The sequence below is a fragment of the Drosophila yakuba genome, chromosome 2R, assembly GCF_016746365.2.
Source record: "Drosophila yakuba strain Tai18E2 chromosome 2R, Prin_Dyak_Tai18E2_2.1, whole genome shotgun sequence".
Lineage (NCBI taxonomy): Eukaryota > Metazoa > Arthropoda > Insecta > Diptera > Drosophilidae > Drosophila > Drosophila yakuba.
The window spans coordinates 15,807,458-15,832,467 of NC_052528.2; the positions used below are offsets into that span (position 1 = coordinate 15,807,458).

At 42.9% G+C, this 25,010-nt stretch overlaps 1 protein-coding gene and 1 long non-coding RNA gene across 2 annotated transcripts; one reads left to right on the forward strand and one right to left on the reverse strand.

Moving 5' to 3' along the window:
* Positions 1-3,149: 3,149 nt before the first annotated feature.
* LOC6530847 (dynein regulatory complex protein 8) lies at positions 3,150-4,054 on the reverse strand. Its single transcript, XM_002091692.3, has 4 exons — positions 3,921-4,054; positions 3,629-3,860; positions 3,357-3,567; positions 3,150-3,294 (listed from the first exon to the last, which is right to left on the reverse strand). Exons 1-4 carry the CDS (start codon positions 3,931-3,933, stop codon positions 3,283-3,285), a joined length of 468 nt encoding a protein of 155 aa, XP_002091728.2. The 5' UTR covers positions 3,934-4,054; the 3' UTR covers positions 3,150-3,282.
* Positions 4,055-7,520: 3,466 nt separating this feature from the next.
* LOC120321095 lies at positions 7,521-8,730 on the forward strand. The gene is made up of 2 exons (XR_005560648.2): positions 7,521-8,007; positions 8,081-8,730. It is a non-coding gene; the product is annotated as an uncharacterized LOC120321095 (long non-coding RNA).
* Positions 8,731-25,010: the final 16,280 nt, after the last annotated feature.

Here is a 25,010-nt window from a genome sequence, read left to right on the forward strand (position 1 = left end):
TGTTGTTGGTGTTGCTGCTGCGGCCCTTGCCACTGCTGCAATAAACGTCAAAATGCGGCCCATTGCTGTCCATTTCATCAACGTGTGAAATAAATCACTCAAAGTGCTGCAGATCCATTAAGGGCAGTCGCAGTCGCAGCCGCCGCAAAAGCACAAGCAAAGCAAAAGCACAACAGCATAAGCACAACAGCAACAGCAAGAGCAAGAGCCACAGCCACACAGCAACAGCAGCAATGAGCAAAACTCGTCGTCGCGTTGCCTTTGTGGTAAATACATTTTTAGCATTTTGTCTGCTGATACCTATGGGTGTTGTACATGGCAGTGACGACGTCAGATGATGATGATGACGATGAGGATGACGATGGGGATGACGATGATGTCGACGGCTGCTGCTGCAACAATAAAGACTGTATGCCAGTGGCCACGCTTTTTTCCCCCTCCCCCATCAATTGCATGTTGTTCACCTTTTGCAATTTTTAGTTCTTACCTTGGACTCTGTTTCTTTTCGCCGACTTTGACTTTCCATTTGGGTTTCCCTTTTTGGCGTGCTACGCGCCAGCGAAACATGCAAAGATCCAAATTATATTTTATTGCATAAATTCAATTAACGGCGGGGCAGGAAAAGCACTCGTATTCGAAATTGGCAAAAGTCTGCTTGCGCTTTCATCCGTTCTCAGAGCAATGCAGCTGCACGATGTATAAGAGTGCGGCAAATCCACATTTCGATTTCGATTGCGATTCCGAATCCGAATCTGAAACTGAAGCGGAGTTGCAAGTTCTCTGGGGCAGCAGTAACGAAAGCGAGGCATGCCATTAAGGCACGGTAGGCATCAAAACAAGTGCCTCTGCAGGCAAACTGTGGGTAAACAGAAAGTTGATTGAAAGTTCGGGCGTTGCAGCTGGAAAATGAAAACGGCTGAGGAAGTGGCACTCACGGAAAATCAGGGGAAGCGAGAAGATAGATTTGGCGCAATTAAGTGCAGAAATATGCGGCAAAGTGAAACGGAATTATAAAATGCTTCCATTTGAGGAAAAACAATACCTAAAACATCGGTAATTAGATGCCACTTTATGTGAGGAGCAAGTTGAGTAAGCAAAGTGTTTTTCCCTCACCTTCACCGCATAATTCTAAGTAAATAAAACTAGTTTGCAGAATTTTACGCACCTTACATTAAAACTGAAGCAAGGCAGATATTTTTCTAGTTAATATGAGCAAACAAAGCGAGCCCAATCAATTAATGTTAATAATTAATTCATAATATCGTGATTGTGAAAACAACCTCTGGCTGATATCAATCAAGGTGCATAAATATTTACCACCTGCCGCCGCCCACTCATTAGGAAACCCCCTTGAGGGTCGTAAATACATATTTTATTCCTTGTGAATTGGCTGGGGGGCTCGTCATTTCTAGCCATTGTCACAGAATATGCAACTAATTGCTTTAATTTGCAACACACACACATATACACACACAAATGCACACTTGCAATAACAGGCAATCATTGATGCGTATAAATCTTATAGGAACTCTTTCTACTTAATTAGTTTTAGTGTCGCACAAACAAAAGGGCATAACTAACAATTAAGCCATTGGTACTTATAAACTGAAATACGCAACAATGTGCCCAACGTATGTGTATATTTCGCAAACGAGTGTGGAGCATAAATCTTAATTACGCTTCGTCGAGCGTAAATCATCATCAGTCGAAGGAGCCTTCAGTATCCCGTCTCCAGTTTTTGGGCCCCCAGAAGGGCACTGCGAATTGATTCAAGCGAGGCAGCCGGTTCTCCAGAATGGCTCCACCAAACTTTGACAATTTGTTCGGCAGTTTTAAGTCTTTTTACGATCTCCGCTTCCAGACTGACTGACTACTTCCAAAAATCCCAGGCTACTTGGCCTTGTTTCTTTAATCTAATTCCGGATCTCCCTAAATATGACTGCATTTGATTCTGGATCTTCTTTAATATTGCACACAAAGAAATATTCTTTAGAATTTGAACATAAAATGAATGCATTTATAAGAGCTTTCAAGTTGTATAGCAATTTTGTAACTTTGGTTTCAGGAGTGTTTTTCAGAGACTGAAAACTGGTGGGATTGCCTAGAATTAAACTAAAATTTGGTTCTATGGAGTGCGTGTATCTGAGCAACTGTTGGATATGAGTTTATTATAAGTAGTTAAGTGCAGGGTCATCAAAAGGCGGAGGAAAAAAAGCAAATCTAATATCTGTGCAGTTGGCATCCTCTTTATGACTCTGACAATCAGGTTCGCCGGTTCGAGCGGCGCAATTCAAAAACGAAATTTTTACAAGTTGTAAAGATTAAAAGTCCATTAGGCCGCAGCCGCAGTCGCAGTGGAAGCCGCACGTATAACTTGTTTGGACCAACCCAGCATCCATTTAAATGCGCGCAATGCAATCACTCAAATTGGCCAAAGCGCCAGAACGTGCAAATGGTGGCATGATGGGTTGGCTGGGTTGGGGAGGGGAGGAGAGAGGATTACATGAAATATTTTAATCCATAAGATGCAGTTAAGTGCATCCATCAGCGCGTATTTAGAATTTAATAAATACGGAAGCGAGAACACGACTCCGAACACGACTGTTACTCCCTAGCAAATGCACATCGAGAGCTAGCTATTTTAATTTATTTAAATTTCCAGCCGCTCTCGCACATAACCAACTGCAATTTGGACTGCAGCAATTCAGCGGCGAGGAGGTGAGGAGTGGAGTAGTGGAGGAGGTGAGCACCAGCACACGACTTGGACTCGAGGTAAGAAAAGTGAACATCCATTAGTTGTGCTAATGATGCGCAACCCACTTTGCAACGTTCCGCCCCAAGTAGAACTCCAGATGCAGCGGCTCCTCCTCCTCCTCTTCCCCATCCCTATACCCATCCCAATCCACATCTACATCCACATCCACATCCCCAACCATATCCATATCCAAAGCGAAAGCCATAAGCCAGTGTCCTGTGCCGTGGACTTTGCCGGCTACTTTGGAACGCATTTGGCCAGTTTGGTTAGTTAGCTCCGCTCCTCTGTGTGTGCTGCTAATGTAAGTGGCCAAGAAAGGGAGTGGAAAGTGGCAAGAGATTTGTTTAGTGAAATAGTCAGAATAGCAAATGCGCTGAGTGCTAAAAACCTTCCGTTGACTAGTGTAATTTTTGGACTTTATTGAACTCAACGTACACTTTTAGAGCTGCCTCAGGTTAATAAAATAAGAACTGGATTTGGAATAGCTAGCCTTGACTTGGAGACTTTATTAAACCACTCTGTTTCCCTTACAGATAGACCTGCAAAATTAAAATAAATACCACATTAAATAAAAGCTGATTAAGAGTATTAGTTTAATTACCATAAGCTGGTTCAGGTAGAACTCATAGGGTATGTGTCCGCTAATTGGATCTATGGCCACCGGCCACATCTCATCCATTTCCTCCTGGGTGAACGGTTCGCCCTCCTCCATCATCAGTTTGCCAAAGCTCTCCTTGGTGAGATAGCCCTTGTTCTCCGGATCCAAGATCTTAAAGGCCTGCAGTATTTTCTCTGGCGGAGCGGGTTCCATTCTGTTGAATGTATGATTTTGCAGGAATTATAATTCAGTAAAACCAAGCACCATCTACCCACTTTCTTTCCATGAGCAGTTGCGAGACGTGTGGCAGGAATTTGGTCAAATGCACTTCGCCACTGGTCTCCTCCGATTCTGTGGCCGAAATAACTTCGTTCACCTCCTCCTCGGTGGGAACACAGCCCAGAAGTCTAAGCACAGTGCCCACTTCTCTGACATCGATGAACTTGTCGCCATGATGATCGAACACACAAAAGGCATCCGAAATGCGTTTCTCCAAGTCGTTGTTCACTAAAGGAAATGGCTTTCTTAATTATTAAGTTCTGGCAATTCTCAGATTTTGCTTATTACAATCCATATCCATGTTAAAAGCTTGAGGGTTTCCTGCCAACTGAGACTCGTAGTGGGTGGCAAGTATTTAATCAATATCCCACTAAAGCAAACACTGTTGCCAGGGGTGATTTGAATAGATGCAGAAAACCATTACTACTTTCTTGTACATGCGTTTCTAAGTAGCTATTTCTTTTCTTTTCTTACAGGGCGAACAACCTGTCATTTTCGTTTGGATCGACCAGATCCAAATCCACAAAAGGCTGTGGCTGTGGCTGCAGCCGAGGCGGGACCATAATGCTACAGTAAAAACTTCCATAGAGCGGCCCATTAGGCAGCTCATGGAGGCCATCATATTGGCCCATTACCATTTCGCCGATCCACCGGCTGTCTGAGTCTGGTAAGGAACACGGAAGTATTCCTTGGCCTTACTGGGCGCCCTGGCCGGCAGCAACAAGTGCATTTTCGGAGCTGTGCCCACTTTAATGGAAATTACTGCAGAGCTCGCCATTAATTTTCCCTCACATTTGTCTGGCCAGTTTGAGGCCCAACTGCATCTCAACGCATTCGATTCGATTAAAAAATGGCAAAGGCAAGTACAAGAACTGCTCCATTCACGCTAATGCGTGTCGTGTACAACACGCTTGCCACTTGAGCCGAGCTGTTTGCCGCATCGCATCTCCTAGAATCTATGGTGTATATACATATATATGTACATATACTCGTATAGTAACTATATATGCCCTGCGTACCGCGCAGATTTCCCGCAGCTCCCATCATCGCCATCATCGAATCCACGTACACACTTGCTGCCTATCTGCCGCCATCTCCTGGCCTGTTTCTGTTCCTGGACCTGGACCTGGCTCTGGATCTGCACTTGGGCCTCTGCCTGGACCTGGACTACTGCCATAAACACTAAAAGTGTTCGTCATTTGCTGTTCCAGATCCAATTAACCATTTTGATGCATTTGCCTCCATTAACTCTTTCTCTGTCTCTCGTTCGGGCCCTTTTGCAAGGGCATAGGCCCAGTCTGCTGCACAGAGAAAAACACAGAGTTATATGGTTTTTAAGTAAATGAATAACAATTATTGTATATATATCAAAATATAAATGAGTATGACTTATATGTAAGATTTCTCGTATTATGATTGGTTAATATGCCTTATGATATAATAAGATCATCGCTGGGGATCATACCTTTTCTCTCTGTGTCCAATTTCGCTGCTGACTTACAACGTGATCGGAAGTTTGTCTTAGCCCATCTGCAACAAACCATTCCATACCATACCATACCATACACTCATAGTATACCCCGACTTTGGCTGACGACGTGTCCGTGACTCGCAGACCCTCTCCACCCATACGTGGATACGATATGAGGACGGGGAGGGAGGGGCTACTGCAAAGTACTTTGTAAATGTTGGCATGATTTAAGTCGGCTCTTAGTCTCTTTATTCTGACATTTACCCCAGGTTTGTCTATTAGGCATGCGATTAAAATTTAAATTAAAGTCGCGCAGACATCGCTGCGGGATTGGGTTTCACCATTGGATTGCATCGGCTGGGATGATGGCGATTCTTTTATAGAACCAGCCACGCCCAACGCAATCTCGTCCCGGTTGCCGCCAGTTCCGGTTGCTGCCCTGCGTTTTGCCTCATCTGTCAATTTCGACACCTGTGGCAGACAGTTCGGTGTACCTGGGATACCTGGATGTGGGGACATGGAAGTGTTTCCTGTAGGGGAAATTAAACGGCTTGAAGGAAGAAATCTATTGGGATGGAAATGCGACAGCGATCGCTTTGCTGCGTGTAAGCAATTAAGTCAGAGCTAATTTATTTCAATTCTAGTTCAGCGATTTTTATTAATCAAACGCAAAGCCCTTCACTTGGCACCATAGGCACCAAAGGCAACCGCAAAATAAGGTCACATCCACTCGAATCGATTGCCCTTTCCAGATGCCATTTTCTATTAATAAACAACTATTATTATGGCTTCGTATTTTTTCTTTTTTTTGCATTTAATGCCCAATTGAAATGGCGTTACAATGCGTGCGTACGTCGACTGGAGTAATTAAATGGAATTTAATAAACATAAACATTCGAATAATGAATGCTACCTTTCGCAGCACCAGCGGCACTGGCCAGTAAGCGGAAAACTCTGGACAAAAGGCGGCCCAGATACTTTTGTTGAATTAATTAGAGTAAGAAAGGCTGCCAGACAGCAACAGCAGCCGCAGTCTTTAGCTACCTTTGTACTCACATGCCTTTAAACGATTCGTAAAAAGAATTCAATTCAGTCGAACTCGAGTCGAAGTGATATGAAAGAATTGATTAATAATCATAGCTAAAACCTCAAAAGACCAAACCCAGGGGCTTGATCTCCCCCCCACTCCCTCTGTTCACCAACTCCCTTGTTCCCCATCCAAAATGGTCGGCTACTGGCAAAAGCGACCACAAAGCGCTGACGCCATGGTCCCACTCTCGACTCTCGACTCACATCAAGGCCAATTGGGTTGGCTCCAAGCTCCAAGCTCCAACGGATCCACGCTTACACATGAAGAATGAAGTGATTTTTTTCTGAATGCTTAGAAATTCGAATATTGTAGAAGATCATTTCCAGTTTTTATTGATAACTCTGGAAAATCGAAGGAAAAAGTGGTAACATCTGTTTAAGCCAGTTAAAAACGGAAGATTAAGGCAAGCGGTTTTTAATATTCATAATATTGAAATTTTTGCATAGATTTATAAGTCATTACTATCACCAAGGATAGTAATGTTCACACTTATGCATTTCTTATACAATTTCAAACATTTAAAGCACTTTTGTAACTTTTTTGGCGTTCTTCTTATTTTCTGTTCGACCGAAGTAACTTTTACCCATTTTGTAAACCCAAAAAATGTTACAAATTATTTGCTGTGCAGCTCTTCTATTGCTGGCCCAAACCGAGTACACATGTTGCTAGTTGCTGCCGTGCTCCATATTCTGGATACTCAGTGCTCGGGACTTGACTTTGATTCAATTTCCATATGAAAACATCGATTTGCGTTTGTGCGCCCGCGTCGTCGTAATCAAAGTGTTGTTTATGGAACACGTCCGGCGTGTTTTTCTCATTTTTTTTTTCCTTTTTTTTGCTTTTAGCTTTTCTGGTTGCCTGACTTGTTGTTGTTATTGTTGCTGCCTTGTTGGCTGGCTATAAAAAATTGCTCACGGCAACAATTGCGCTCGTCGGCTAAAAAAAATATGTAGCAACGATTACATTTGCCTATTGCATAGAGGGACCGAAGCCAAAGCCAAAGCCAGGCTAAAAGCAAACGAGTCCGAGTACGAGTCCCGAGTTATGATTGAGTTCTAATGAGTTGAGAAAAATGTATCAAGGAAAACCAGTTCCCGGAATCGCAATTAGATAAGTGGGTTTATTCATGCCACAAACGTGAGCTGCAAGAAAGCGCAACAAGGAGAGTCGCTTCAAAACGAATCGAATTGAATCGAATGGCATCGGGAAATGGAAATTATTTCCAACGAACACTGGCCTAACAAATGTGTAGCACATTTATTTAATAAGGCGTAACAAATATTTTTCAATTTCATTAATTTTTTTTTGTTTTTGTTGGTGGGCAGAAAGAAAAATGTACCTGTCTATGGAAGAAACTTGTTTAACTGGCTTAACGAGAAGGGCATTTGGCATAGCAAATGCTAAATTGAAATTGTCGAGCATTTACGACGAATAATAAGAGAGTAGTGAGTGCATAATTAAATGAATACAATAATATGAATATTTAAATACCGTAGAAGTTTTATATAGTCTCTTAAAGCCAGTTTAGAAAATCTTTATTTTTGCCATTAATTTGAATGCTATTTTACTTTTTCTTAACGACCCTTGCCGCGTTCTTTAAATATCCGTAACTTGTGATAACCAATTGGACGGCATTCGTTCCGTGTTCTCTCATTCAACAGAGATTCATTCACCTTTTAACTCCGGATTCTGCACTAGTTTAGGCCACAATTGAAAGGCGTGAAATACTAATATGAAGAACACGCCTGGCAGTCAAAGGGAAAGGAAAGGAAAGAAAAGGTCGAGTTCCAACACCGATTTTCCGTATCTGCCCCGTCAGTTAATTGCCTCACTTTCTAGACGTAAAAATTGACTACGCCCTAATGTGCGTGCCTTTCCAATTACCAGGTCCAAGTCCAAGTTTGCAGGCCACCCGATCCGATCATTAGCCACGTTTACTAATGATTTTCAACCAACCTAGACCTCAGCCTAAGAGACCCTGGGAACCTGGGAATGAGAACTGTTCCAAGTTTTCGCATGCATGTGATAATGGTTTTTGGCGGCGCTTTGATTTTCCGCCCCGTTTCGAATGGGACAGCGAACAAGACAATAAATCAATAATTATTGCAAAATAATACTGCAGTTGCCCCCCTCAAAAAACCAAAAAGAAACAAGATAAATTGCGATACTGTGCAGCGGACGGGCAGGCGTATGACTTAATTTGCCAATTTGAACGCCAAAGGCTAAAGCGTACTTACTTCTTGGCCGAAAAAGGCCAGGCAGCTGGCCAACATGGTCCCCAGATCGTTCTAAGCTTCAATTTCCGTGCCAGTGGCAGCAACAGCAACAGCAGCAGTCAAACTCCGTTGTCTTATTAAGGCCCAAAAGCAAACGCGTGCGCGGTGCCCAGCAAAAAGCGACAAGCCAGGCCAAAAGCGAACAGCAGCCGGCTGGCAGAAAAAAAAAAATAAGAATTCTATTATGCCCATGCCACACAATGTGATTAACTTGTTGACCCTGTCGAAAGAGCAAACAATAAAAGTGGGTATTCTTAAAAATTTAGAACGGATTTTCGTTCGCTCGGCTGTGGCCCAAATTGCACACGAAAGGTAAGGTAACCGCATGCACTTCCGTGCCCTGTGGTAAAAATGATTTTATGCAAACAGAAAAAACCGAAACGGAAAGCGAGTTCGAAAATTGGCATTCGTTAGGCGTTGCTAATAATTGAAAATCTCCGAAAAGCCAAGACCGCAGAAGAAAACAAGTTGGGAACGCTCAGGAATGCAACTGAATGCAATGCGCACCTGACTTTCCGGCCAACTGAGAAGCCACAGTGGTCTTTGTAACACTGATTGATAAGGGGTTCTTTTTTAAGGGGGTAGAAATTTTCCAAAAAAAATTATAAAACCTTTCACATTTTATAAGATATACAAACATTTTTTAGGCGCTTCTGTATTAACTTTTTATGATAAGTAAAAACATTTGTTTTTGCCCAAAAGGAAGTTTTAAAGAAGAAATGTTTCATTGAATACTTTTTAGCTTTTACGAACTCGCAATCCCTGACCCACCATACTTATTGGACATCTTAATTTTCATTGTCAGCTTTCGCTGCAAATTTATGAGCACTTCATACCCGTCCGTAGCAACTGACGGAGGCAAATGAAAATTTCATTGAAACACACACTCACTTGGCGGAAAACCCGATGGAAAATTGATTTTGCCATAGCATGACAATCACTCGGCCCAATGGCCACCTTTAGCTGCAAGGCTCACGCCCACCGAAAAAATCGAGAAATAATAGCATAAAACAGTCATAGTTAGCTAGCTGGCCAAAAAGCGAACCGTTAGTGAACCGCTGTTAAACCAGCTGATTCATGGCTTAATCACGGGGAATCGGTAGCAGCGACTTGCAGCCAAGTTGCTGCACCCAAAAAAAATACGGCTTTATCAGTGGATCGTCGAGGTATCGGGGTATCGGAGTATCGAGTAGTGAGTAGTGAGTGGCTCGTGCCTGGAGGCTGCCACCGTCCCACTTGGCCGCCTTTTTTGTGGCTGGCCAATTGATTGTTTGCGCCAAAAGTGCAGGACTCGCTTGGGATTTTCGCTTTTTCGGTCTCGCTCGCCGCAGTACTTTAATTGCCAAGTTATTACCCAGCCAGTTTTCACTCTTTTGTTTTATTTTTCAATTTTGCCCAAGACAACGGGCCACATCCGCTAGATGCCTGCTAGGAGGAGTGAGGAGTGAGTGAGCGAATGAGTGGCCACCAGCTTCCTCCAGCCATAAACAACTGTTTTGGAGTGATCTCCGCCAGTGATCTTCTCCCATCAGCGATCTGCGATTCGCCGTTCGCGCATGCGCACCGCTGCCGAGTTATAAAAGTGTAAATAAGGTAATTAGTGCTTCCGGGCATAATCATACAAACATGACGTAGCCACCGCTGTGGCTCTGTGCGGGTGCACTGAAAGAAATTTCATGCTTAATCTTAAAAATATAACTAGAAATATATATAACAACAAATGCAATTGGTAGCGAAGTCAACAGATAATGGCGGTATTATTAGAGGGATAACTCTTTAATGCCATATGTAATTGGGTTTATTTTCTTCAAATATTCTTGAGTGTGGCAATGTGTCGCTAACTGAGACTTGTTGTTTTATAGGCTGCCAGCTAACGAACTGACGCATCGCGCGCTCCACAGCTGGGTGTGCGAATCCAAGCGGCGTGGAGCAACCATGTTGCTGATGACAGCGGCGACTTGGACGACAATGTTACGCTTTGATGGAGGACGCGAGACGCCGGAGGAGAAGCAGGAGGAGCTGGAGAAGGCTTCAATTGCTGATAAGCAATAAAAACAAATGGCAAGAGCATGAGCCGGGCACATAGACTCCAATCCAATCCGGCGATGTGTCATAAAAACCGTGTGTGTGGTTGAGTGTGTGTGTGAATGTGAGGCCTGTTCTCGACTTGGCGCTATCCATTAGGAGCGCGAGATTTGGCTAATTATGATGCCTGCTGATCGGCTAGTTGACTTTTAAGTGCCCCATGGTGCTTTGTTTGCCGAGCTGCTGATGCTGCTGCTGATGCTTAATTGGCAGATTGGAGTGCCAATCGATGTGTCGTCTCGCTTGAGAGCCGCAACGAGATTAAGGCAAATTGGCTAAAAGCCTTGATATGAAATGAATACCAATCAAACAATTTCTGAAGTAATAGGAAGTAGCAATGATTGGGGTTACGCCCCGTAATGGTAACCAATAACCTGCTACGAAATAGAAACGCCATGAGAAAAACGAGGCCTAAATGATCGGCAGGCAAAGATTCTCATTAAAATTAACTGTTTTCCCGGGGAGTTAAGACCAAGTTTAGTTATTCAAACTCATGTTGGGAACCTGACAACTTAATTACAAGCGCTTTTCTGTGGCTGCCACTTCGGTTGTCTCTGTGTCGGTCTTTTGTGGGCACATTAAACCATGATTTGTAGTGTTTAAAATTTGATTTTTCAGCTCTTTCAGCTTTTATTTCGAAATTAATTAACCGAAAACTACTGTTAACTCAGGGGGCATTGTCGTGGACACAAAAAACGTGATGTTTTGACGGATTTCTCAACATGTCGATTGCCCGGCGGTATTGTTTGTCTTTTTCGTAGAAAGCCCCATTTTGATGTCTTAATTAGGTCTGAATACGAAATGCGAAATCTAACAGCCTCCTCCCTTCATTTTATTGTACCTATTTATTTATTTTTCCAACTTTTTTGCACTTTCCGCCAGTAGAATAGATAGCAGCGAAAAGGCGGTGCCAATCAAAGGCGCCAATTAACACGAAGTTGTTTGGACAACTTGTATTTACTCTCACCCATTCGAGTGTGAAATTTAATCAGTGTGCGACCGGCGGAGCTATTTGAAATTCATTTTGCCCAACTCCAAAACCGTTGTTTATTAATTTTTATGCCAAATTTATTTGCCTTATTAGCATTTCCTCATAATTTCGATAAAACAATTTGTTGTCTCTCGCTCGCAATGCCAAAAAAACAAGGGGAAGAGATCAAATCTCGACACCGAGCCACGCATTTTTTTAAAGCATTTCATTGACTTGCTTCACGTAATTTATGGATACTCCACAGTCGGAACCAAAAGCAAAACTCAACGCCCTCGCTAAAAATTTTTCATCATCCTCTTGAGTAGAGATCTAGGCTGAGATAGTATTCAAAGGGATTTGAATAGGACAGTTGGGATCGGATAGGATTGCAGAGATATCTTACTTAGCATACATAGATAATACAATATGTGCATGGGAGGAAACAGAGAGTTTTGGCTTAGTTATTTCTACGGAGTAATCACAAAATAGTATGGAATATGATGTAATACATACATATATGATATGTATGATACCCACTGAGCAATCAATAAATACTCGGTAAATAGCTAAAAAGTCGCAGCCATCCAAGTTATTTTGCTGTGCAGAGTAGCCGAAATTCGTTGTATTCAAAGCCATAACCATCAGTCTTTTTCCTATTTAATTGTGTGTTGGTATTGCCATTTTGTATCGCTTCGGCTGTCCCATCATAAATTTGCAGCCTTATCTGCCCAGTCAGATCGCCTGTTTCCAGCGACTTGAGCATTTGTGTTGATTCTCATAATATGCTAATTAAAATCTTCGTCTTCTTCACCGCCAATGCCGCGTATGCCGCCGTGCTGTGGCTTTTGGTCAATTAAACAATATCGACATCTAGTTTTGTTTAAATTAGCATACAATTTTTGGTCTGCCCCTTCTGGAGCGACGGCGATGAGGTAACAAATTACGTACAAGCATTTATCATGTTATTGGCATCGAGCTACAAATAGCAGCGTTTCAAATAGATTTTTATTCAAATCCCATCGATTAAGCGGACTTTTGGCCCGGGCATAAATTCACTTTGGCTTTCATAAAAGTGACAGTTTCTAATGTCAAACAAAATTCGCCGCACGTTGACCAGCCAGCCAGCTATCTGGCATGGCCATCAATAAGTGTTCGATATATATTATTTGACGTTTGTAGCCAGTTTGATTGTGCTGGGTTTGCGAATTGGCTTATTTATGCACTGGCCGTTGTCGTTGTCGTGTGTTAATAGTGTTTCGTTTAAATGCTAAATACCTAGTTTAATTAAACTGATTTATTGTGGGTGATCAGGTGATTTGTTGCCGCTGCTCCCAGTCAAAGTTCACTTCGCAATTAATAGTCATTCCGATGCAAATTGAGAGCTGTGCTTACTGCTTACTTGCTTGCTTGTCTTACTACTCGCACAAATGTATACTAAAGTTAGCTGGGCCCTGCATGGAATGCCCTGTAGAATGTCTTAAATTTGTTTAAATTGCCAGTAATTGCGCCGGGTTAAATGGGCTGCCAAAAAGCACTCAGAGCCGTTTTATAGCGCGCTTTGTGCTCAACCCTTTTTGCTTTTGCCCAGCTGCAGCCGGCGATCATCATTTAAATGCCCGCGAATGCAGCAGCTGCGCTTATGAAACCGAAGAGCGGAAGAGCTGGAAGATCTGGAAGAGCTGGCCACGGCACAAATAACCACTCAAAAATTTATAACTGTGTCTGATCATAGCAATTAGTGTGAATTTGATTTTATTGCCGACTAAGAAAACGGAAAGTGTTCACAACCAGCCAGCAGCAACAATGGCGCTCGTAAAGCTGATGCGTAGCTAAACGCGCTGCAAAAGCACTGCAAACACGGAAAAAAATAAAATGTTGGCCAAGAATAATGGTTATACTTGCATTGTAAATACCATTCTACTGAAATTCAAACTACCATTGTACTGGAATTCAAACTACCATTGCATTGAAATACAAACTTCGATTGTACTTAAAGTGAAACTAGCGTTGCACTTAAATCGAAACAAACATTGTACTTAAAAATACGCCAGCTTACCTAATACTCTAATATTTAAAGCTCGCAATGTATGTATGCGTTTCAAGGTAAATATTGGCTTGGCCATTAGTTTTCTTTTCAGTGCACACTCTGCAACTGAAACGCCGACGCCGGAGACAGTTAATTGGGGGTCCGCCTTGTGGTCACACGCAGCAGCCGCAGAAGGAACCGCAGTCAAAGTCGAAGTCAGAGCCAAAGTCAGGCATTCATAATAAATGCTGAGGAATGAGTAAATTAAGAATTATGGCTTTTGCATGCAAATTCAAAATTTCCGATACACAATAAATTACTTAAGAGCGCCCCCCCGACAAATAAAAAAAAAGGGTAAAAAAGAAGGAGCAGAGCCAAAAGCTAAAGAACGATAAGCGAACAAAAGCGTCGAAATACAACTGGCGATGCTTTCAATAAAGAAGTTGTAGACGTTCGCGATCTGCGAGCTAAACTTGTGAGTTATTCGAATTGTATCTGTCTGTCTACACAGGGAAATCAGATCAAGATCAAATTGAAGTTTAGAGACTTATGTTTGAAATATAAGCTGTTAAAGATGTATAAACGAAATGAGCCATGTATTTCTTTTATACGGATATGGAAAAATATATTTTTAAAATTATCTGAAAAGTGTGATAGCGCTCTTTTAAATCATTTTTATGATTTCCTAATAAAGAAGATATTTTTTACCAAGATATTGTAGTTTTTCCCAGTGCATGGAGCCAGGCCTTGAACCAAGATCCCAGGCGGGCAGGAAGATTAAAAGGGTCACGCATTCGCATTCATGTGGGTGGCCTCATGTGGAGCAACTGTCAGCCAGAAATTTGCATTCCGCCAAACTTATGATTTGGCCGAAAGTGAAAAGGAATATCTTCTTGGCTAAGTTTTCAGGTCAAGGCAGCCGGCTAAATTGGTTTACCTAAAGTTAACGCGAAAAGTTCATTCCGTTTGCCGCATTTACCAAAGGCAAAGGAGTGTGGGAGCCTTCCAGCTGGTAAATTAATAAGGCAAATTAAGTGCGACTCCTAGGAAACGGTTAAAAATCGCCTGGGATCATATCCAGCGGCGTGCAATCGGAGATTTCATTTTTCCAGCTACCATTTACATACCGTGCGAGCCACTGGAGCACTCCACATCGATTGCATGTGCTCATTTTCCCACAATAAATTGATAAATGGATTTCAAACTGTGCACGGCATTCAAGACCAACTGTCCATCAGTCTTTTGGCCGCTGCTCGATTACCGATTACCGAACAACTGTGAGGTTCCATTGCTCCTGATGCTGGCCAAGTTCTGCAAGCTCCAAATTGAAGTGGCACCTTATGTGGATTGAAAACGGGAAATGATGTTAGTGCTTAACTGCATTTGCTAGAAAGTAATATCAGCTTACTAAAATAAAACACTTTTAAATTTATTCATAGAGACTTACGTAATAGTCTTCAAGATCTTCTTCAATGACCATAGAGATTCCAGGCATTATCTATAAATTTTACTCCATGGTAGAGTATTAAGCTACTTTCTATCCGCCAGACCCATATTCAATTACATTCATTTGTAATCGGAGTGGTTTTATTTCCCTTTTAGCCTCCTGCGTCAGCCACAGTTATGGCCATAACTATGGTCATTTCTAGTATGGTAGCCATTACGATTGCGGCCAGCGTTTCAGCGTTTGCAATTGTTAATTGCTTTTGGCCAAGAGAGTAGAGGGTACTAGTGCGGGTGGGGACCTTGAGGAGGCGTTACCTGGATGCGTGTGCTGGCCATCTAGGAGAGGTGGATCCTGCGGAGCCAGCAGCTCTCATCTCCTGCTGCTGTGCTGCAGCTGGAGCTGGAGCTCCTTGATGCTGATGTGCTAAACGTGCGCCGGTCATTTGGCCAAAAACGATTGACGATCATGAGTGGGCTATTTGATAGCTGGGCTAGCAAGAAAGTTGTAGCTGAAAAAGCCGTGGCCACTGTGGCCGCAGCAGGCGCAATTAAAGTGCAGCTGGCCAACAGCGATGCACTGTTATGTCATAAACACTCGCTCTTTGAGTTGCGCTGACAGGGCGGCCGCAAGTGTCAAAATGCCTGTCAAAAGCCACCCACATGTCGGCAATAACGATCGGGCGGCATTAACCATCAGTGGAATCGACTTCATGCCATCTTGCCAGCCGTCAAGAGATTTATTAGCTTGCAGTTTCTTTTCGGGGCCAGTCGATGCGATACAATATGCGATTATCGGCCGCGGAATCTATAATAACCAGCTGTCGCCGAGCCACTTGAAATATGTATTTATGTATCGCGCAGATGCAGTTTTCGCCTCACTCGCCTGTCGGCTCAGATTGACTGTGCGTGCTGAGTTTGATTTGCAAAATAGAAAAAAAATGAAATCAGTTGCTCAATCTGGTTTTTTTTGGCTGCTGGCTTTTTCAATTAGTTCTCTAGAGCAGCGCTGTGTAAAGTGTCAAGGTCTAGTCGCATGACTTGATTTATGCTAATTCCCGAGCTACCACGTCTAACCATTCGACTTGGTCAAGTGTCAGGCATTCAACTGGGTCATCAGGTGATTGAAGGCCGCCTCCCAGCTACGATTTTATCCGATTTAATTCGTCTCCCCCGAGCATTAATCACTCCCTGTGGCGAAGCGTACTTTCTCCACTGCTCTGAGTAATCATCGTCGGGTAACACACATCACCTCAGTCGCAGCTGCAGTTGCAGTTGGCCTTCTCGTCTGGCCAAAATAGCCATTCTGTGGCCAATAGTGGCTCTGAGTGAGCAATTGCAAATCTCGGGAATGTTAATGCCAGCATTGACTGACGGCCGCCCGATTTTAGCCTCATGCTGTTGTTGTGACGACAAATTTATGCCCTACAATGGAATTTTTGCGAAATCCTGGAAGTTCTCCGGTTCTTACAGTTGCATAGCATTTCTTCTAAATTTAAACGACAATAGAATTTTATGAAGCCTTAAATACTTAGAGCATCGAATAGCTTGACCAGTTTCCAACGAAATAATAGAAATTATTCAATTTACTAATTAACGGAATATTGTTTAATTCATTTGGTCCACACCCAGCTTAAAATGCAATTTCACCACTTCAAGTTGCTCAAACGGGAAAAATTTAATTGAAGTGGGTTGGGGCTTAAAAGCATTTCACCTGTTCGTCTAGCAAATTTAATTTGCTGCCCCACGTGACTCATCCGCAACCGGAATTCGGATGACAGCGGCAACGGCAACGCGGTTGTGGCCGCATGTCAAAGTCGTCGAAAGGGAGTGTGTGTGTTGAAAAAAGGGGAAAAGTTTTCTAGCCGCAAACGTTAAACGCGAATGAAGGCAAAAGTTGGAGCTACTAGTGGAGATAGCTGTGGATTTAAGCGCAAATCGAGCAAACTCCCAGATGCTCGTGCACTGAAAGTAATGAAGTCACACACGCCGGCATCTGGGAACTTCAAATCAAAGTCGCATGACTGACAACAGTGCGTATGATTTATGTGCACTGACCCACTGCATATGTCGCAATAAAAGGTACGCTGCTACGCTGAAAATAATCAGAAATAAGGAATGCTACACAATTGCATAACTAATCTGCGGCGACACCGAGTGACATTTTAATTGTGCCTCCATGATAAATGGATGGAAGACCGTTTGCCGATTGCCGATTGCAGATTGCCGTTCCCATCAATGCGGCAAGGTAAGAGAGTAGATGCATGTAACTGCCATATGTTGCCGCTGCCAATTAGACATCGCAAGTTGTTGCCACGTAAATTAATTTAATTATGTCAATGCAGCTTACCTTGGAGTCAACGTCGCTGCAGCAGCACCAGCTGAAGCTGGCTTAGTTTATTTGTCAAGCGGTGTAAAATGGCGTAAACTACATTGGTAGCAAGGCATTCGGGCCAGCAGCAGGAGGAGAGCAGCTGGAGCTCCGGAGCACTATATGGAATAGGAGCCGCTGACATGCAATGTTCCCGGGTCGTTTGGCGAGTATTAAGATCGATATGTGCAAGTTGTGGTAGACCACAGCTCAAATAAACTACCTATTCGCAGGTCGTCAGTCTTAAAATGTTTTCAAAGGGTAGCGGAAAGCAAGCGAAACTGATTTGAAACGCAAAACTGATGAGCTAGATGAATAATTGATTTTAGATTTATTCCAAACGAACTAAACTGCGTTTTTTATTCCTTATAAACAGTAACTAATGTGTCCGCTTATCTGCACAAAAAAACTAATTATGTAATTGAGTGAGTGACTTGATGATTGAGTAGCACAACCTTACAAGCGACCCTCGCTGCGAGTGTCAACTGTTGTTGGTCGAGCTTGAGCTGATGCTGCTGTTGCTGTTGCTGTTACTGCTCTTGTTGCATGTTGTTGCTGCGCGGCGCTTTTGTAATTAATCAAACCCAAGCACATTGACAGCGCGTAGACAGAGCACGGAGCTGGAACTAAAGCTGGGTGCTGAGCTGGGAGCTTAAGAGCACTATCCACCATCCACCGTCCACGTCCATCCTGGCCAGTTGCCCCAGTCCGACATGTTCGTGGCCATGTCGATGTCCCTGACCGACCGCATCGGTGAACTTTAAACTTTTAAACTGCGGGGACTTTGAGCCAAGTCCCACCCGCAATGTCACCAGTGTCACGATGCCAAAACGCTGAGCGCTGCATCCACCATCCAGCATTCAGCATTCAGGTGCAGTAAATTCGAGGACTGTGCCAGGATATGCCGGCCAAGATGGTTGCCCGCACAATCCCAAGTCGAAATCGAAGTGTAGTGAAAATAAATGGCCCGGCATTATCGCACTTGCCATCGAAAATAAATTTCCACCTGTACAATTGCAAATTGCAGTGATTCCTACGATGTCGTTGTTTTCCCAGTTTGTGCTCCTGCAAAACTACTGACACACAGCTCGCGAATTTCCTTTTCATTTGCCGGTAACAAGGGGCACTCCACTCGGGAATTGTCGTGGTAATTATAAAGCAATTTCCACACGTATCGAACGGCGATCGCATTGGGAGCAGCACCTGGAAAAAAGGAGGGTCCTCGCCGCTGGACAGGGAAATTAACCTGAGTAGAGTCGAGTCGAGTGGAGTTCCACGTCAACGGGCGACTAGTTTGTCCAGCTCTTTCGCATTTGTCAGGGCAATTTATGCACAATGCGAGGCTGAAATGTATCTTAAGCTCTGGCAAAAGTGTATCTTCTGCCTGACGATGTTGCAACTGGCACAACTGCAACAACTGCTGTTGCTGCTGCTGCTGCACTTCAAAGGAAAATGCAGTACGTGCAATTATGCGCCGCGTTGCACATTATTAGAAGTGACTGTTGGACGTCGATGATGTGGTTACATTGGATGGCCCGCCCGCCTATCCGTACGTGCATGCCGGCGATTAATGCCTGATTAGACACTCGACAGGGGCCGATTTAGATCGAGATTGCGATATGGATATGGGCTATGGGCTATGGGACATGGCCAGAGATGACAGCGCGCCAGAAGAGCTGGCAATGATTGAAATGTATCTGGGACATCGGGGATGTTGCCACGTACGCGTGTTATGGGGCATTTCCTGGCCACATGTTGTACTTATCGGGCACTAAAACGTAAAAGAATGTTTCCTATATATCTCAAGTCCGCAATTGATTTACGGAATCGCAAATGGAGGAAATGCCTCACTAATTAGAGGCAAACGCTTAGATAACCCACTTCCCAGAGTTGCAGCATCCACTTGAACAACATCTATCTGAATATCTGAATAAGGTAAGATATTTTATAGATTTCCCATCAATTAAATTGGATAAATTTATGATATTCTGCCGAATAATTCGCATAAATCACTGCTGCGCAAGGGATAGCATATTTGGGTCACTAGGCAGAGAGAGTCCCATTTAAATGGAAAATCACTTGAGAATCTTCCAAGAAATTTGCCCCAGACTCGCAGGCAGCAGCAGCATCGCATTTGGATTTTTATGCGATGGGCTCCATCGCACAGAAGCTGCCACAAAGATGTCCAAACAATCCGAAAGGCAAAATGTAATGCAACTTGCCCAATAATCGGTGCGGAGAGCAATTACCAGAACGAGATAAACACACACAGATGAAAGGCGAACGTTAAAAGGCAACAATCACAGATTCAATTGAAATGAAAACCAAGACGGAATGTTATTTTTTCCAGCTTTTGCTTTTCATTATTGAATTTATCTAGCAGATACACTCATGTCTACATGTATGTATGCAAGTACATGTACGTGCCACCGGGTCTGCAGTGTTTGGTTTTTGTGGTTGTGCGTTAATGAAAAATTTCACTTTTCAAAATGCTCAGCTCTACGGACTTCAAAAGCAAACAGCCCAGTCCATTGTTGGTCTATAGAAATCCCCAATCCACTTGAGCTACTTTTAACGCAGCAGCTACAAGGCAACGGCCAGAAACAATAATTATTACGATCAATTTAGATGCAGATTGCATGCGGCGGCAATTGAGGTGGGTCCGTCTCTGAACAACGCCCACTAAAGCCACACATACAGCCGGAACACACTGGTACACTGTAAAAAAAAATCAGTAAAATCCCATGAATTCGTTTTAAATTTCCTACAATATCTGTATTCCGCATTAAATGGATTTATTTGGGCCCATTGTTTGCCTTTCTTAAACCATTCAGCACGGTGTAAACATCGTTTAGCCTGATCTTCGATTGAATTTTTGTTCAGTGCAGCCAGTCGCAGATACAATTTCGACTTGATTACTAATGCATAGCTGCTTGGCTTTTCTTGGCCAGCTGGCTACTGGCACCTCAGCCGGGTGTTTTGTTTGCATACCGGCCAGCGGCCCCGAAACATTGTCATAATAATTATGAACCAAATAAAAGGCCTCAAGTGAAACGCCTTCGTGGTCAGCGGAGCAATTAGAGCGATCTCAGCCTGGAGATACTGCCATAATGAAGTCTGGAGAATCGAAATGCAATCGAAAGAGTCGCCCAACATAAATAAATGCATTGTTTGTCTCGTGCTCGAAGTCATATCCTTTGAAAAATATTGCTAAGCTGGCACTGTAATGTGTGTAATTCGGCAGCCGTCGGATTTGTGACGTTTTATGAATGATGATTCTAGTTCATTCATGGCAAAGGGATGTGTGTGTTTATAAGATCTTTTTCGTTTAGTTATACCCGTGATTTATGTGCCTTCAATATTCTTTCACTTTTCCTTTCGATGTACAAATTAGTTAAATCAATAGCAACTCAACAGCCAAGTCAAATTGAAGGCACTTGAAGAATTTCCTCATACTCGCCACTTCAATCCCTTGTAATCAGTGCACTGCACCGATAAGATTTTCCAAGTTGCAGTGAGAAAACCAATTAGAAGATGTCAGCGGAAAAATAAATGCAAGAATGCAAACAATGTGCTGCTTGATTGCTGTTTGTTGGCCGCAACTGACAACTGCAATTTGCCGATAAGACACGCTTAATTTGCTGCTGTTTCATAGATAACTTAGCTGCAATGCAAACACCATAAGGGAGTCAGCAATGGAATCTTCCAAGATTAGGTATCTGTACTTCATAGCAAAGTCTATCATTTTTAAAAAAGCGTTTCCCAATTGCCGACCATAACGAATGATTAGCCCGTTAATGGAAAACTTCCGGTATTCAAAGTTTTAAGCTCCCCGCCCGCATGCCACGCACCAGATGCTGCATTTAATTGTAAACAGAAATCTTAACGAAATTAAATTTAAAGTGAAATTCTTGAGACCTCCGCGATGAAACGCTTATGAAAATGAATGTCAGGTCTGAATGCCGCTTTCCAACCACAAAACCCGAATTGACCAGCGGAAGTAAGCAATGGCCTCATAGCTGCATTCACATTCCCAGCGGAAACTGCAGCTTTACATGTTGGTTGGTAGACGAGCATGCAGCTCGGCCTATACATTTTTAATTTTTCATTTTCCTTTAAAGCGGATTCCAAATCAATGGGCCCTGGCCCATAGTACCGTACTGCATTCCATCTGCTTGCAACTGCAACCGCAGCACGTTCGTACGGCTAAGTCGCGGAACTCACGACAGGTGGCGCTCCTTCCTGTTGCCTGTGTGTGTGCGTCTCGTCGGGGTCATAAAAATTGAGCTATTAAATAATTTCTGTCACACAAATTTGCTTTTATTGTTTATTTCCGTTTTCGTTGCCAGTGCCAGGTGCCGCCCCCTTTTTTTTTGGGGAACTTGGGGCCCCACACAATTCTTCTTCGCTTTCCTAGTCTTCCCAGCTAATTAGCATTATTATGCACAATTCTACATATTTACTTAGTGGTACGAGTATTTGTTGTGCCATTAGCCCCGGCGAGCGCATTTTCCACTTAAAAGTTGCGCTGGCATTTTGTCTTCGCGCTCATTTTTGTCACTTTGTGGCTTGTTTGTCGTCTTTGGAGGTGTGTGACTCATACCCATTCCAAAGATCCAAAACTGCGACTTTGATCTCTGTTGTCTTTGCAATTCTGTTGGCCCTTTGATGTCTGCTTGGGACAATAAAATCACGAGTTGCCGCAAAAGTTTCCGCAATTTGCGGTGGCGTGGCTTCGTTCAAGGAAATGTCATTAAAACCCTAGACGTCCAATAGTTTTTTTCTTTTCCAAAGGAAAAGCATGCAGCACGCAACAAGTGTCAACTTGGAGCAACGAGGCGGCGTTTCCCTTTAACTTTCCAACATTATATGATGACAATAAATCCAAATAGCAGAAGATACACCGCCCAAAGTCGAGTCGGACCAACTGTCAGTCCATACAATTGACAAGCTGTTGCCCGGCCTCCCACCTTTCCAACCATTATTTGTTTGCACGGCTTTTTTCTCACCCTAGTTAAATTTGGTCGGAGTTCCGGGCCAATACCAAGCCCATCTGTTATCATGGCGCACGGGGGGCGAAAAAGGGAAGCGGGCTGGGGGGAGACAACAAAAAGGCACCGATTGAATAACTGGCACAAATCGTTGGACCCGCGTAAATATTATTTTTAAATATTTATGTTTCAATGAAATGAAAATTGCAGGCCAACAGACGTTGTTTGCGATATTTTTACCCTCATGCCACCGACTCTTATTCACGTTCCATAAACAAATAGTCGGAATCTGCACCAGTTGTGACATATTGACCCGCCACGCCCCTTTCGCCAACGCCCTCCCTCCGAATGAGCGGCGCCCGAAAGTTTTTTCATTATTATTTGCAAGGCTCTCCTGAACTGCATTTCCAAAGTGTGTCAATAATTACAACAGTGCAATGGATGGTGGAGGTGCAGAAACTACAAAAAAATATTAAAAAATTAAGAATGAATGGATATATATATTTTTATTGGAGAATAGGTCAAGTTGCACAATCGCATTAAATTGAAGCAGTCGATGGCTTAACGGTTTATCAGTCATACTGTCGGATAATCAGTAATGCGTTTATAGCTCGGAAATATATCTGTTTTGATCAGTTAATAAATAGCATAATAAAACCTAATCAGTAATCTTTACATGTTTAAGCTAATCAGTTGCCCAATAAATTAGTTGTGTTATTAAAGCAACTGGATTTCATATTTTCTTTCACTTAAACCTTTAAACCTTTAAATTAGTTTGGTCCCATTTCCGGCTCGATTTACTGCCTGCAAGCCCTTCGATAAATTTAATTTTCATATACCATAAACCCAATCAAGATGTGATTTAAATTTTTCCAAACTTCCTGCCACCACGAGCAAAGCGGCTCATATTCACCGCGTTCCATTCAAGAGTATTACAATTTTGGTTTAAGCGCATTTCCGCTGATATGCATTGTGTGCATTTATGCTCCGGCAATAACAACAACATATTATGTATAAATAAACAGCAGTGAACTTAAACAAACTGTTTGGTTTTCTGGCTCAACGACAGTCGCCATACTCCATATACGGTATACGGTGTTCGATTTTGATTTCGATTTTTTTTCCCCAATGTGTCGACGCATTGATTACGGGCGCACGTCTGTCTGCCACTCGAATCGAAGCTATATATCTCGGTATATACTCGCATAGGTATGGGTGGTGGCACCATTAAGGCTGACTGACTGCCCTGACCATATAACTATACTCGCATAGCTACATAACTATAACTGGGTTTCCTCCGGATAAGATCGCGTACATAACTCATTACTGCATGGGCGATATGGGAGACGACACTCTGACTGTTTAAGTTACTTCTTTCCGAGTGTTAAGAACACAAAAGTGAGGGGCGGCACATTCGAGAAGTACTGAAATCAGTTTCACTGCAACTGCATTGGCTTTGATTATGCCCTACGATGAGCTAGGAGTCTACCATTTAAATGTATCAATCGGAAACGCCAAGTTTTCATTACATTTGTAATCATTTTATTATAGAGGATGGGTTGTTTTAACATGCACATATCAGAAGTAAACACCCCAATTTAAAAAAGATCAGATATTTATTTTTCGCACATCGGAGTACGATAGCAGTCTAACGCAAATAGGGTTTTTGGTATTTATGACTTCGAAATGGGTTTTATCTATACCTGCGAGGGTATTTCACAAGTCGTCTATTCAAACACAGGGCATTGAGTCTATCGAATGCCTGATATTGTTGTTCTTGGACAACGCTGCTTGCCGGCTGACTGATAATATGATTCGTGCCCGCTGCCGATATGGGATGAGGAGTTGGGTTGGTGGTGGAGGAAAAAAAAAAACTACGTGGCAGTTGCATCGACTTGGCTGCAATCTGGTGTCCCAGTCCCCCGATTGTATTTCGATCAACTCGCTGTTGTTTTTGCTCAGTGCAGTTGTTTGCTTTGTCGCACGGAGAGAAACGCACGCGTTAAGCACACAATTATGCAGACAGTCAGGCATTCGGCATTTGCTCTATGGTCGATCGAGGTCCGGACTACGACGGACAGCTCCATTTTACACACCAAAATTAGATAAACAAACAGAGACCCAAATTCAATAAACAAACACACAATACTTTGATTGCACTGCAGATAGTCACTCGACCGGGAAGACGATACAAATGCAGCTACAGATACAGATACAGATACGAGGCCTTGTCCACATCGAATCATTTTTGATGCATCCATCGCAGTTGCATGGCTTTCGTTTGTCCGCAAGGCAAATATGACTCAATTTGGCTCGCCCGAGAAAACCGAGTGAAGTCGAGAAAACTTGTAACCTCCTGCTAATATGCAAAATCAATAGCTCCCCGGGGCGTATATGGAATGGGAATTTTCCCAATGGCCGGCTACTGTTTTCAATTTTCAGATAGGTGTCGCATGGAATGGGGAGATCGATCGAGGGTGCTACATTGCAGCCAGCGCACTTTAATGCATAATTTAAGTAATTTAGTATTCAATATTAGCAAATGACAAAAAGCAATTAGACGACTTTGCAAGTCAAACAAACAAATGCATTGATTTGAATGGCATGAGATATTTACACTCTTACACATTTCTAATTGTTGTCTGAGTGGATTTG